The sequence below is a fragment of the Spea bombifrons genome, chromosome 11 (genome assembly GCF_027358695.1).
Source record: "Spea bombifrons isolate aSpeBom1 chromosome 11, aSpeBom1.2.pri, whole genome shotgun sequence".
Lineage (NCBI taxonomy): Eukaryota > Metazoa > Chordata > Amphibia > Anura > Pelobatidae > Spea > Spea bombifrons.
The window spans coordinates 30,439,964-30,454,963 of NC_071097.1; the positions used below are offsets into that span (position 1 = coordinate 30,439,964).

The 15,000-nt window shown below is 38.8% G+C and overlaps 1 protein-coding gene across 1 annotated transcript; it reads right to left on the reverse strand.

Annotated features, from left to right (window-relative positions):
• Nucleotides 1-1,372: 1,372 nt before the first annotated feature.
• SFXN3 (sideroflexin 3) lies at nucleotides 1,373-13,867 on the reverse strand. Its single transcript, XM_053450413.1, has 11 exons — nucleotides 13,756-13,867; nucleotides 11,317-11,483; nucleotides 10,866-11,036; nucleotides 8,492-8,590; nucleotides 7,875-7,950; nucleotides 6,941-7,026; nucleotides 6,444-6,571; nucleotides 4,619-4,668; nucleotides 4,192-4,241; nucleotides 3,609-3,656; nucleotides 1,373-3,044 (listed from the first exon to the last, which is right to left on the reverse strand). Exons 2-11 carry the CDS (start codon nucleotides 11,478-11,480, stop codon nucleotides 2,948-2,950), a joined length of 969 nt encoding a protein of 322 aa, XP_053306388.1. The 5' UTR covers nucleotides 11,481-11,483; nucleotides 13,756-13,867; the 3' UTR covers nucleotides 1,373-2,947.
• Between the last annotated feature and the right edge of the window lie 1,133 nt (nucleotides 13,868-15,000).

Consider the following 15,000-nt stretch of genomic DNA (forward strand, 5'->3'; position numbering starts at 1 on the left):
GGTACTGCACCCATGGTGCTCAACATTGCCCATTTTTTGTGCTTCTTCAAAAGAGAAGGGACAGAACATCTGGACTGGTGTCTGCCTAGGAGAGACCTTACTGATACAGTATAACTACCTTGTATCTTGTTGCTGTGTTCAGTCTTACCATGATGTACCATGGTGTGTATGTCTTCAGCAATCTCACCTTGTTAATGAATTTGGTTGTTCCTCACACAGTTTTTGTTCCTCCTACACAGCTGTTCCTGTTTCAGTTAATGATTGTGTTTATATCTACATATCAAATTGATGATCATTATCACCTGTCTGGTATAACTGTTTAATCATACACCTAACTAAATGCCTACAAAATCCCTGACTTTGTACAAGTGTACCTAGAAGAATTAATGCTTTTTTTTGAAGCCAAGCGGTAGTCATAGGAAATATTGATGTGATTTAGATTTTTCTTCTGTTCACTTTTTTTTTGCATTTCGCATGTATAGATCGCTTGCTCCAGATGATCATTCTTGTTTTGCGTCAGAGTGCCCTCTTGTGCTCGAGTCTTGTTATTGTTACTCAAAGTCTTTGCTTTGTGTATTCTTGGTTTTTTAAGGAGTCGTGTTCAGCATCCTATTAATTAATATTTCTTAACAGATTTAATGTTCTCAAGATTTCAATAGTGACAATGTATGCATTAGAATATCTGCACACTACAATACTCGCATGATTTTTTTGATTTTTTGAGGCTGATTTCCTAAAAAGTAGATTTCCTAAAGTATTGCTCCTCTTCCCAAGTTTTTCTAAAGGCTGTCCTGTACAGCGGGCGATTACTTTCAAGGGATCCGTGTATAAAGAGGAAATAGAGGCAAAAGGTGATAATTGTTGACCTTATTTGCATGCGCCTACCCAGAATCCCTTATGGTTGTGGCAGCACCATGAGATTTCTGAGAGAAAAACAGTACTTCTACTACCCCTTATATATATATAGATTCACATTTAAAGGTTTATTCATTTTGGGTCTAAATGCGTAAGCATGGGGGAAATTTTATCCCATTGTGCCAAGGTCTCATGCATGTGGAGGAGACACACATTTCTAGTAGGCTCTTGGAATGCAAACCTAACCATCCTCTCCCTATAAGAATCCAGTGTGAGCTTTGTTTCACCCGCTGGGGTGTCCACCAGGGCCAACAATGGGAGAATACGAGGAGGAGAGCAACGCAGCTTTTCTTCCTAGACTGCACATCTAGACAAACTGGTCTGAACACAGATATATCCCCTTGAAAATTGGTGAGTACACCAAAGGATACATTTCACATGACATTCTAAATCTCTTTCCAAACCATGTTGTTTTTATCAGGAATGGGTTATAGATCAGAGATGCGTCAGACTACCATTCTCCTGTTTACATTACTTTATTTGTAATAATTCCATATATTTCAGGTATTTTCAGATACGCACAATACAAACACTGTGATTTCCCAGGCACATTTTCAGATATTCAGAGCTGCCTTGTATGGTTTTAAGTGAAATACAGTATAATTAACAGCGATAATAAAAATAATTTTTTTTCCTGAGATTACTTTTGGTTTTTGTTAATATGTATTTAAAATATCACGGAAATATTGGTATATGGGGGGGAAAAAACAGGGTATATAAAACCTAATATTTGCATAAAGGGTTTAACTATTTCAGTACAAAGGTTGACATTTTTTAGGTATGTATTTGTTATTCAACCTTGTTAAATATGTACCTATCTAATAACGTAGTAAAGTAGTAAATGTAACTATATAATTCTGTAAGAGGACAGGGACAATATCCTTATTTATTTATTCTAGAAACATAGAAACTGACGGCAGATAAGAACCATTCGGCCCGTCCAGTCTGCCCAACCAATTTCTAGCCAAATAAACAGTTACTTCACACAGCGCTGGCTACAGCGTCATCACACACAGCAAATAAATGCTTTTAAATTTGGTGATGTCATCAGTGCGACCAAGTAAATTCATTGTTATGTTATGATATAGTTTGTAAATAGTTTTCAATTATCTCATGAAGATGGCACAATCTAAATATCTTTTATTTACTTCCAATCCAGTTATTTTTAACTAATTACCTATTTATTACTGTCACCTATTTATGGCGATATTGTTATGAGAGAGTAACTTTTTGTCCAAGGCGTGGACCTACACAGAAAGCACTCCTAAGACTCGTTGGACCACAGTGGAGGAGGACAGCTTCTTCCTTGGGTAAGTGAAGAACTGATATTAAAGTACGCAAAGAGGGTTTGGGTTACTCGCAGAGTGCTTTAATATGCTTTCTTCTTCGTCTCTCAGGGCTGCCCATTTAATAGTTGTGCATCAGAACTATATTTATAGTAATGGTAAAAAATGCCAGATTTTATCAATTTTCTGCTACAATGGCCAGTAGTTCCCTCTAAACCATCTACGGATGATACCGATAGTAACTGGAATGTACTGATTTCTCTTTATAAACAGACCACAAGTTTACATTCAACACAATGTGGTTAATTTTACCTGAGAAGACCATGGAATACACCAAGATTAAATGTATGAATTGTTTTAGCGACATATTTAAGGGGATTATTCCAAACACATGACCCAACTCTATTACCTTAATAAGAAAAATAAATGCCTTTTTCAGATTTCTTCCACTATTTAAAAAGGGTCATGTTCAAGTTTCTAACCTGTTCCTTCGCCATAGCTGCCCCAGGTCAAGGTGCAGTACCTAACAGAGCAACCTTAGGACTAGCGCCAAGGTTCTAATAAAGTGATTTTATGTTCTGTTTATACGAGCCGCCAAGGTAGGTTGCCATGTGCTATTAATGCTGATTTGTATGCTGTTGTTCGGTTTGTGTAACATTTACACACCTTGTAAAGTAACATTTTGGTTTAGAAAATAAATATCATTCTGAATCATGTCCATGGAGAGTACGGTTTGATTGTGCAGATTAAAGACCTTTGTTGAAATACACAACTTGTGTGCCAGGGTTTTTTTCTAGAATCTGAGCACGGACTTCGGGTTCCAGCCTGGAGACACTCATGGAGCTGCGGGAAGAGTAAACAGGTTTCAGAATCTAGATGTGGCTTCAGATAGTCACTGATTAATGTCTATGACCAGGACAAAAAAAGCTACTATTAGTGGTATGTAAATATTTAGGATCCATTTTCCTTTTTAATTTTTCTCATACGTTTTTATAACTCTCGACAAAAACCATTAGATCAGGAGGTATCAAACTCCAGACCTGAGGACCAAATGCAGGCCAAATATTCTGGGTAGTCAAGCAAAAGCACTGGCAGCACAATCCAAACGGGTTGAATTTATTTAATCACTTGTGTTCTGAGAAAGGATTTACTGAACTCCTGGTCTGTTTGTAGCCCACATGGACTGGAGTTACAGGCTAGAAATCATGCTTAATAATCCAATTGTCCTTGAAGTTGCAGGAGAGCTAAAGATCATTGTTGACCAGTTTTTGAGACAGATGAATAAACAATTCATGTAACAATATAAAAACGTTAAACTAACCTCACAGTGATCTCTGAACTGTTACTGGCATAAGTCATTCATAATCTACCAACCCATTTTATTCAAAACCATGACCGCTTACATACCTTTTTTGAGGGAAAAGTGCACAACAGAGAGGAGTTGCAAAGACCAAGCTAAAAGATAAAACAAAGCGAGGGTTTGAATAAGTCGTCTAACAATGAGCTAACAATCATCATGCTTTTAGAACGCAAGTATGTGTGCTTTCATTTCGAAGGTTGCAAACTTTAGACGGCATATGAGATGCTAGAACCTCTGCCGATCATTAGAACTCTCACTGGGAAGGAGATTAGTAACGGAAAATACGATTTAGGTTTTTACTAAGCATTCGGGGTATGTAAGTGTGACTGGTTCCCTACACCAGTGTCCGGTTTGAAATTACAGGTAGTATGTTCTATATCTATGGTGGTGCTCGGTTTAGGAGTCCACCATGATGACACTAAGCCTAGCCTGGCAAGACATATGAAAGTTGATTAGGACTGCACTTCTATGATGTTGCTGCCATATTGCTGTTACGCTCATGGAAAGGAAATCTCATTAAACGTCTACAACTTGAAAAAACTGAACCGTCCATTGGCCTCCTTGGTAGTATCATCTCGTTATCTATGAATATATTGAAGCCAGGAAATAATTGTTTATTTAGCTACTTACCAAAATCCAACCAGCCCAACCTGTAGAGGAGCATTCATCCATGGGTAGCGCTGCAAGAAAAAAAAATGATTACAAATGTCATACACTCAACCGAGATGAAATTTGAAGAAAAAAAAGAAAAAAGAGGGAAGGAAAAAGAATATTCTGATTAGCTGGCTTTTGGCGCTCTGACCAAACATGATTTTGGGCTCCTCATCCTCTGCCAACCAAACTGATTACTTACTATCCATCCCCAACATTCTAGGCAACTGCCTATTTATTGGCTGTAGACTGGGTTTCCATGTGATAGGACATGCAAGGAATAGTTTTTAAGAGCATTATTCATCATACTACATGCATAGTAATGCCTTTGTTTCTGATATCTGGAATTTGGGAGGCGCAGCCATCACCCCACACAACGTAAAGCGTAAGATGAGAAAAGCCTTACCTTTAAAAAGGCTCTTTTCTCCAATGCGTTCATTATTACAGGTGGGATTGCTGGGGGGGGAAATGACACGTTTATTTACACTTCATTTAAACAAAAGATGATTGGTGAAAATAAACATCTTTTAAATGCCAGTAAGGGCTGTTGATTATGAGCAACACAAAACATTAACTGAAATGCTTTAATGATGGTCCGTCGTATGCGTGACTCTTGACAATCACCTGTAGTGGACAATCTAATATGGGAAACCCATTATTACTCCAAGAGAACATGGAATCTTTATCAAACATTTTACTTTCAGGACCTCAGAGGTCTCTTCTTCAGACACAAATTTCTATCTGATGTTAAACTATATACCTGCCATAAATTTCTATTAACTGTGTCAATCGAGGGCCTTAAGTAACAAAAATACAAAAGCACATCTGCTGAATGTGACTTATATTACCCAAACCCTTCCCAAAAATACCTGTTTAATCATGTAAAATGTTGCCTCACCCATGCTTTTGCCGTAAAGACATGTGACTGTAACTTAAAAAAAAAGGCATCTTAAAAGTTTCTGTGTTTTTATATGATTAAAATTTCAGGGAAAGGATAAAACGACAGATCTGCTAAGATTTATCTGCTGAACATAATACGTTTTATATCAGTGGAACAGCACCTTTAATATCTCAGTTGCTCAGACAAGGTGAGTTGAGGCTCATGGTTATTTTATTTCTCACTTTGTGCATTTTTCATGTAAAATGGCATGTTAATTTTCGAATTTCATTTACATGCCTTTTTTTTCTTGGCTGCAAAAATATGTTTTTTGTACTTCACGGTAAATACCACAAAAGAGAGTTTAACCGACTCCCCGCAGGGTATTAGTTTGAACCAAAATTACAAGCTACTCTCTTAAATGTCAATGAATCAGAGTCGGAATGTGGTTCGGGAAAATGACCTTCTATGAACCTGTGAAAAGTCAGAACATCAAAAATTAACTATAAAGAAGTCATTCTGCAATAAGTACTTCGTGACTACCGTACCACCACAGATGTGGCATATATATATATATATATATATATATATATATATATATATATACATTTATAAACATATATTTATAGTCATATATACACAAATAGGGTATATATAATATACAGTTCATATAACAGCCTCCCAGTACAAATGATACTCTTAGAACTCCAATTCAGCTAATTAACTCTAAAGTTCCAAAAGTACACCGAAGGTCAACTAGACTAGATAGGTTGGTAAATGTGTTCACAGGATGAGCTTCCAAATCCTGTGCTTCAGTCATACACACTACCATTTCAAAGTTTGGGGTCACTTTTGTCCATTAAAATAACATGAAATGGATCAGAAATCCAGCGCAGACGGGGTTAATGTTGTAAATGATTATTGTAGCTGGAAACGGCTGATTTTTAATAGAATATCTTCATAGGCGTACAGAGGTCTTCATCACTCCCATCACTCCTGTGTTCCAATGGCCCTTTATCACTCCCATCACTCCTGTGTTCCAATGGCCCTTTATCACTCCCATCACTCCTGTGTTCCAATGGCCCTTTATCACTCCCATCACTCCTGTGTTCCAATGGCCCTTTATCACTCCCATCACTCCTGTGTTCCAATGGCCCTTCATCGCTCCCATCACTCCTGTGTTCCAATGGCACGTTGTGTTCGCTGATCCAAGTTTAAGTTTAAAAGGCTAATTGATTTTTAGAAACCCCTTTTGTAATTATGTCGCAGCTAGAAATTCCCTTGTTTGCCATGAAAACAGCTGAGCGACCCCAAACTTTTGAACAGTATGTAGAGCTGATAATTGAATACCTACCCATAGCTGGGGCAGCCATGCCAATTCGCGATACGACCACCTGAGCGATCGCCTGCTGGGCAGCTTTGGTGGACTCTCCCAGCCTCTTTCCATTTTCGTCTGTGATGGGTATTCCATCTTTCAGCTCCCTAAACAAGGATTTTTTGGAAATTATAGTTAAGTGCGGCATTCTGTAACTCAAAGCTGGCAATTAAGCATTGACTTCATCTCATCTCACCCAGAGGCTCAAAGGAAGCAGAATATTTTTGATACTAAAATACAGTAGGAGCGCACCCAACGTCTGCACTGGATTATAACCACATACTGCGACTCCGTGTAAAGAATCGGCCCCTTTACAGTTAGATGCCCCGAGTTGTATTATTATTTATTGTTTTATATCTAGCGCCATCATACTCTGTAGCTCTGTACAATGGGTAGATGCAGGGCCAAACACGGTGTTGCCCTTTTCATTCATTGTTTTCAGTAAGGCCGTGTTTGTCGTAGGCTGATACACTTACCTCTGTCTCATTAATGGGATGTTGATACAGTTGGCAGCTGCTACGGCAGCAAAAGGTACAAATCGACCAACCAGTGACGGCAAGTGCTAGAGAGACATAAGAACGTGTTAAGAAACGTCAGCTCATTGGAAGGGGCCACCAAAAAAAGAAATATCTCAGAAGTGAAGTTTTGTATAAGGTGCTCACCCAATTCTAGGCTAGGCTGGTGTCGGACAACTAAATGGCGCACAGACGGGCAGCGTAGCTGCATAATTACAGCAAATTACTTTTCTTGCATTAAAGCTGGTAACCCCCAGAGCAGGTTTTCAGAGATTTTAGCAGACCACAGCTTTTAAATATGCCCCCCCCATAGATGAAGGCGGACATTGCTGCTATCTACTATACTGAACGCTTTAATTGTTACGATCATAGTATATAAACATGATAAAAAAACCTAACTTTGCCAGTAACTTCCTTTTCTATGCTTTCATTTAATGAGCTGACATAATAACTCTTGTTAATAGTCAATAAATTACCAATTTTACTCCTGATTCCTGACAATGATGGAGTTATAACTCAAACTCTATTTGAAGTTCATATTATTTATTTTATTATAATTTTTTTTAATGTTTTCTCAGTCACGCAGTACTTCGTTGGGATGTCATCTGATGTTATGCAGTAAATATTTGTTTCCAAACATTACAGTATGTTCTCTAAACGTAGGCAAACAGCTAATATTTGGGTTTCGATATGCAATGTGCTAAGGACAATTCCGCAGTCCAAGACTGTCTATGGAGATCCGGAGTATTAAACGCCTGTTATCGGAACAAGTATTGTCATAGGTGTGGAATGGCAAACCGTGTAACTGGAATGGACTGCACACCGCTCTGGCACCCAAAGGATTTATGGCCCAATTATCGTTAGCCTAGAATGTTCTCTGCAATTTGTTTCTTACCTTGGTCAGTGATTTCAGCCCCAGAGCTGTCACGACAGCACCGGTCGTCGCGCTGACATAGGCTGTCCCCAGCTGGCTGCAAATACAGGGAGAACAGACTTTGGTGGCCGATAGAACTGAGAATGGTTTAACCTCCTTGCATATCTCAAAATAGAGAAAACACAATCCATAAAGGGTTAAAAACTAGTTCCCTTAAAAAGGACAAGAATAATATAAATATTTAGTAATATAACATAAATGTTTATGGGCTTAATGGAGATCTTAAACCGTTTATACCAAAATGTATGGTATGGTCTGGGGATCTACAGGTACACCAAGCCAGTCTTTGGTGTATAATTTCAGTTAGATTGTAAGCCTGCGAGCCGAGCTCCCTCCACCTAATGTATCGGTCTGTCTGTCTATTCTAGCTTTATCAGACCCCTTAAATATATGTATTGTAAGAAGCGCTGCGTAAATTGTTTGAATAATAATAATAATAATAATTATAAATCTGTCCCAAATCAGTCCTGATTTCTGAGTTGCAGGAGGACCTTTTGAGTTAAACTAAACAGCAATCAAACCCTAAAAAAAGATTATTTTACCAGTCACCCCTCGGGTACGCAGAGAATTGCCCTCACCTGGCCGTGATGGGTGCATCTCCGCTCCTATTGGTATAATTCACAACTGCGTTGAAGGACTGATTCACCCACTGCCAAAACAGCACCGCTGGGGTAGTTCTGCAGGACATACAATACGTGCGCCAGTTAAGTCATAATTTAATCATAATTAGAATAATTAACAGATTAATAAAAAATAAATTGACTCACAAATCATTTAAAATACATCAATAAATGCACATCAGTTAAAGCAAACATAAAACACCAATTAAATCAGAATTAATTACTAGTTTCAGTCAAAATAACCAATTCATTGTAATAATGTTGTTGCTAAGCAACCACTACAGAAATACATTTAGACTCTTAAATTCTAGTGCAGCGATCCCAAATCACTAATGGATCAGCATCCTGATTAACTGATCCAAAATCACTTTAAGATAGTTCCTTAATTACTAATACAATCTTAAATTACTTGACACTGTTCACTTAAAGGTGCGGTTCCACTCACTCTGCAAAATGTAACCCTCCTTCCCAGAAATAATTCAAATAAAATCACATACAATGTTGTCTCATTCATATTTTTTTGCCAGGAAGGCTTAATTCCCATGTGACACGAACGTAGGCGCTGATAGGTTGTCACCATAGCAGCTGAAAAAGCTACTTAAAGGCTTCCGTGTTGTTTAATATGATTAAACCATCAAAATAATCACAGCGAGAGGAGAATACAAATGTAACAATAACGTTAAAATGATAACACACTATTAATTCACTAAAACGCACCCCAGTAATATCTAAATCCTGGACTGTTCGGTGTGCCGGTGTGAGAGGGTTGAGGAGGGCCACATCCATCCTTTACATAGTACCCTGTAGGGTCGAATTTTTATACTTCTGGCTTGAGGGGGTTTGGGGGTAATAAAATGAGGCAGAAGGTTTTTCTTTTTACATGTAATGCTAGGGCAATGGGATGTTAGAGCTTTTATTATTATTATTAATTTTTTTTTTTTTTGCCCGGCTATCAGTGCAATATGGATAGAGATCCCTTTAGGGATTTATTTTGTTTCCTATTTTTTTTTTATATTTAATAAATAGAACTATTAATATTTTCCCTCCGATCTCCCTTGCACTGATCACACTGTGATCAGCAAGCAAAGCTCCACAGACTTGCAGGGGGCAAGTGGACATATCTTGTCCTCCAACAACCTTCCTGTGAATGTCAGCAGTGACATCTGCCGGAAGGAGTATGCCGTATCATGTTATTCCTTATGTAATGCGTACCCTCGCTCTCCTGCTGCTAGAAAGTTTAGGACGTATAGGTATGTCCATATAGGCATGAAGGGGTTATGGACACATGGTATGATTCATTACTCACTGTTACACGGGTTTTATCGCTTGCATCTGCCTGCTAGGAAAGAATATATATGTGGCATACTTTTCTAACTAAATATAGCATTAGTAACATGACCCCTAGTACTTCTGAATGTTCAAACGCTTCCCAGAAATAATTCTCGAACCACATTTTGCTTTATTCATATTATTTTAAGGAATGTCTGTCGTGACAAAAGTAGACACTGAAGCAGAAAAGGCATTTCTGTGCTGTTTCTATGTGATTAAAGGAAATAATAAAATTACAGCTAGCGAGCACAACCTATATTATGTCTAAGAGGAACAGGATTTTTAAAGAGGAACTACAACAATTTTTTTCCCATCATATGTGGCCCTTCCTTGCCGGAGTTTGGACACTAAGGAGCAGAACTGGAGTCGGACGCCCCGCACATAAAGCCAGAGAACTGATGCGAATACAGACGCTTTATACGTAGGGATGTTTGACTCTATTTGCGTCATCAATATTTACATGATTACATCGCACATTACGTCACCTATGACAAAATCATAAATAATTGATTCATGCCTTGGTTACGGTGGGAAATCAGCTCACGTCATCTAAATAAACTGTTTCTCCTATTTTAGCCTTGTTTAGTATGGAGAGGTCAGAGGCCGCCATTACTGGTTTTAAGCTTTACAGGGCAGGGGCCTTGTTTTCTATCATACCTAATCATATATCCTAATTAGAAGGTCTGTAGGCTACTGTACTTATTATATGATAGCACTTATTGTACCTCCCTATATATTATACTGTAAACTGTATGGCGCTAAATAAATCTATTAGCATTCATAAATAAAAATATACATTGGATACATACATTACCCTATCTGAGGTTCTAGTGGCACATGACACACATCTTGATGATTATGGTTAGCTTACTCTTACAGTAACATCGGGGTGGAAATACCTTTTCAGTTGCCACTTCAAGAAAACCAATCAACACACGATATTACTAATTATTTTTATGATTATTTTAAAAGATTGACATTGATGAGTATGGTGGATACATGCCTGTAAAATGTCAGCATGCAGCCGGTAATCGTCATGTTCATGGGCACTTGTGCCGACATCCTTCCAATCAAGACCATCTTCTCCCCTGTGTCAGGGTGGAAAGCAGAATCATAGATGTATTTTGCTCGCCATAGTTGGTCTTCAGTCAGTCCAGGGGTCTTTATCCCATTTCTGCAACAAAGTAACAAGCTGGTTACATTCTCAAGATTCCACCTGAGAAGTAGTTAATGGTCTTTGATGTGGATAAGGTATCATGGGGGAGATACAATTTAATTTGGAGCAAAGTGTCCTCATTTCTTTCATCATCATCATCAGATGTTGCTCCAAGAGAAGATAAAGTCTATAGTGGGTCAGCATAAACCAAGAGCATGCAATACTTAGGAAATGTCAGTGGTTCATGGAACAGGTGGAAGAAGACATTAAAATGATTTAGATGCTAACTGGTGTAGACCTGTAATTTTCTATGATGTTCTTGGCTTCCTCTAGCACTTTAGGTCCAAGTAAGATATTTCTTGGGTCCGTCACCATGAAAAAATGCTTTGCTCTTCCAGTGAAGGTGCTCTGATCCCATCGTGGTTCTTTGATGTTAATGTTGCAAGGGAGTTCACCCGACATTGTCTGGAAGGAAGAGGAGGACATTTTGCAAGTGAATGGATCACTATATAGTCACATTAAAGATATAAGTGCTTTTCATAACACTAGCCCCCCTTCCTTATGTTCAGGGCCCTAACTTCCATGGGGCAAGAGGGGTAGTTGCCCAATGTGCCACAAGGTGAGAGGTGCACAATGCCCCTGTGCCACCATCCCACCAGAAGCAGATGTGATGGACAAGGCAGGACCTCTGATCCTGACCCGGGCACCAGGAGCCCTAGTAACAGCAACAATTATTCGTTCTCATTCTACGTGAAATATTGTAGAATTAGTGAATCCAGCCGGTTCAGAGATCGTTAGTTGGGAGGAAACTGGGGCAAAGTTCCAAATGCCCATTAAAGGTCAATAAAATGTAACGTTACGCAGAACACGTTTTGAATGCACATGCTGGTGGTTAATGTCTTTGTATCTTTTTATCTGGATTCTATAATTCCATCCAGTCTTCCTACGCACTTTCAGCTTCACTGCACTTCCCAGATATCCCAAGCATGCCAATTTCTGCTCGTTGAACAAACGCCCAGATATTTTTACTCAAAATTTCCATTTGGCATGTCTTCTCCAAAGAAAAAAAGCTAGTATGAATGTTCCTTTTTACGCTATTCTAAAACCTTTTTGTAGTCTGTTAACTATTAGTCTGCCGAGTTCTGTGTGCGATCAATATATTGTTTCTTTAAATGGCTCAGGGGTTTAGGCTTAAAGGCATGTGATAATTAAATCCATGGAGGAGTTGTTTGAGATTGTGGTAGATACGTGGAATAACCTCTCAGCAGAAGAGGTTATTACAGTAGGGGAATGTAAGCATGCATGGGATAGGCATATGCCTCCTGCATCTACGACAAGACCAAGGACTGATTAAGGTCCAAGTCTGCAGGAGAAACGGGCGACTAGACGGGCTGAATGGTTCTTATCTCCCGTCAAATTCTATGTTTCTGTTTTGATGGGAGTCATATGAGGAGCGTTTTGCTGTTATGTTCTCTTGCCAATTGTTTCCATGACAACTACAGAAATTGGCAGATACTTTCCTCAAACTAGGGTGTTTCCCGTCAAAACTAAGACTCCCTCCTTATCTCTTTTTCACACATAAAACTTTAACTACAGGAATGATAAGTTAAAGACGCTGCAGCAACCAAATGGTTAATTTACAAATAACAACCGGGTATATTTGCTTTTTTTCTGCCAAACACGCATTTCAGTTTTTTTGAGTTTTTTTTTACAAGAAAATCTGACTCATTTTTGCCATAACCACTCCCTGCAACAGAAACGACAAAAAAATATATAAAAAGCCAGGAAGCGGCGCAGAAAATGCTTTCACTTTGTTTTTTTCTTCCTTTAATGGGTTTAGTCAACAAAATCTGCAAAGCATCCAAAATTTAATTTCTTGAGTTAAAAGGGTGATCGATATTTTAAGAGCTAATAGCCATATTTACCATCATCCCTGGAAATATACCCACACGTAACCATTTCAATGCCAGAATGAAGACCTCCTTTGCAATTACACCTTTTCTAATGTCTTACAGCAGATGCTAGAGGAAAATAGGATTTTCTCCTGCTTTGGAAGAGTTAAGCTCCAGTTTAATCCTTTGATTTAATCAGCCTTTAGAAACCCTGTATATCATATAGCAACATATAGCATTCTTACTGCACTCACTATATACCTGCCAGCGAATATATGCATGAATTCAACCAGACCTTAAAGAGCTGACCCTGACTCTCCTGCATTATTAACCCTTTACTAGCCCATCGCAAAGATTCTACATAGTGATTCGGCGAATCTGTTTCCAAAATAGTTCTAATACCTGTTCTTATGGAAACCTGGACTTGTCGCTATTTAAAGATACACTTAACTGACACACCTGCATTCAAGCAGGGATATCAACCATAACATACCGGTAGCAAAAGCAAAAAAACTGGGAAGCTTCGTATAGGATCACAGCAGCGAAGAATAAGATCGAGTCAGATCCAGACTGGGTGACCCTGAGAATTTGCCCCTTCACCCTGAGATTAGGGCAAAAACCCGGAGATTCAGCATCAAACCCTGAGAGTTCCAGGTATGAAAGTAACCTTAGTTTTAACTCATTCAGAACTGGAACAAGCTAAGCAACCTATCCCTATAGCATTTACCCTGACAATGAAAATATACATTAATATGTCCATAGCATGTTTTTGTTTGCTTTAGCCACAATGAGACAAGAAAGAATGGCATGTTAAAAGAAAAGGTTTAATTATAGATCTCGCTTACCCTCTTATATGTCCTTGCTCAGAAGTCAAAACCTATACAGCATCCAGTGAAAACTGTGACCTCTCTATGACATCATCAGCTTGTACAGTACATGTGAGAGGGGACAACCTAACTTGTAAGCCCTCCCAGCCGCCCCGACAGCCAATACATAAGGAATAAAAGGGAGATAAACAGAAGGGAAGCCCATGACTGGCTGAACTGGTTTGCTGTCAATGGAAATCATACAGGACTCAAAGGGTGTGTTGTAAAATACTCCCCTGTGATTGGCTAAGAACAGCGGCTTAGGATGGAAAGCTGGCTGAGGGCAGACAATGCCTGATCTCAGAGTATAGAGCAGGGGAAGTTACAATGTATCTACACCCTTCATCGTTAACGTGACATTGGGGCAAGAAAACAAATATGGAAGACAAAGACTATTGGACACCATATATGTATAAGAATTAGGATTTTAGATATTCTAGACCATGTCGATTCATCGAGATAAATAGTTTTATGTGATTTTTTACTATATCCTTGAATTTATTAGGTTAAACATTATATATTATATTAAAACTAATAAAATACAGGATACACTGGAAGTAAGGAAAAAAAATCCAGAAAAACTAGTTCACATTCTGGATTATCGAAAATCCTGATAAATAATGATTCTGTGTCTGTATAAATAATGAATGTGTCTGTATCTCATTGTACAGCGCTGCAGAATCTGTTAGCAATATATAAATAAAAGGTGATGATAATTAGTGTCAGTCTCTTCTTACAATGTCCTGCTTGGCCTGATGGGCTTTGAAAGCAGAGTTCGCTGTTGGATCACGGGAAAGAAATGTAAATGGACAGAGTGAAGCGCATAGTGATGTACAAATATCGTGACAAGGGAGGCCATTGATGATGCTTGGTACCGAATGTGCGGTGTAAAGGACACTTTATGGTTTGCCAGGAACAGGCTGGTGTTGAGTCGTAAGCAGGTTTCAGTTTAAGACTCTTATGGAAAGTCTACCACCTTACTTACCCCTGCCTTGCCCCAAACCCATATCCAGCCTATTCACAGTTACACCCAATTTTCCTGCTCTATTTCCAATGTGTCAAACCACATGTGCCATGTCTGGATTTCTCTCATGCTCCATCTATTCTTTGGAATTCCCTGCTTCTCTGTCAGTTTCTCCCCTTCCCCAAACTGGCGGACATCTGATCTCATCAGTGCACCAACAACTGGACACGTGTGGCCTGGCATTTCCAACCGCTGGCTGC

Coding starts and splice junctions, on each gene's coding strand:
- SFXN3 (XM_053450413.1), bottom strand. CDS start 11,480: ATGTCGGGTGAACTCCCTTGCAACATTAACATCAAAGAACCACGATGG. Junction 7,951..8,491: donor GATGCACCCATCACGGCCAG/GTGAGGGCAATT, acceptor CTGTATTTGCAG/CCAGCTGGGGACAGCCTATG. Junction 4,242..4,618: donor AGAAAAGAGCCTTTTTAAAG/GTAAGGCTTTTC, acceptor TTTTTCTTGCAG/CGCTACCCATGGATGAATGC.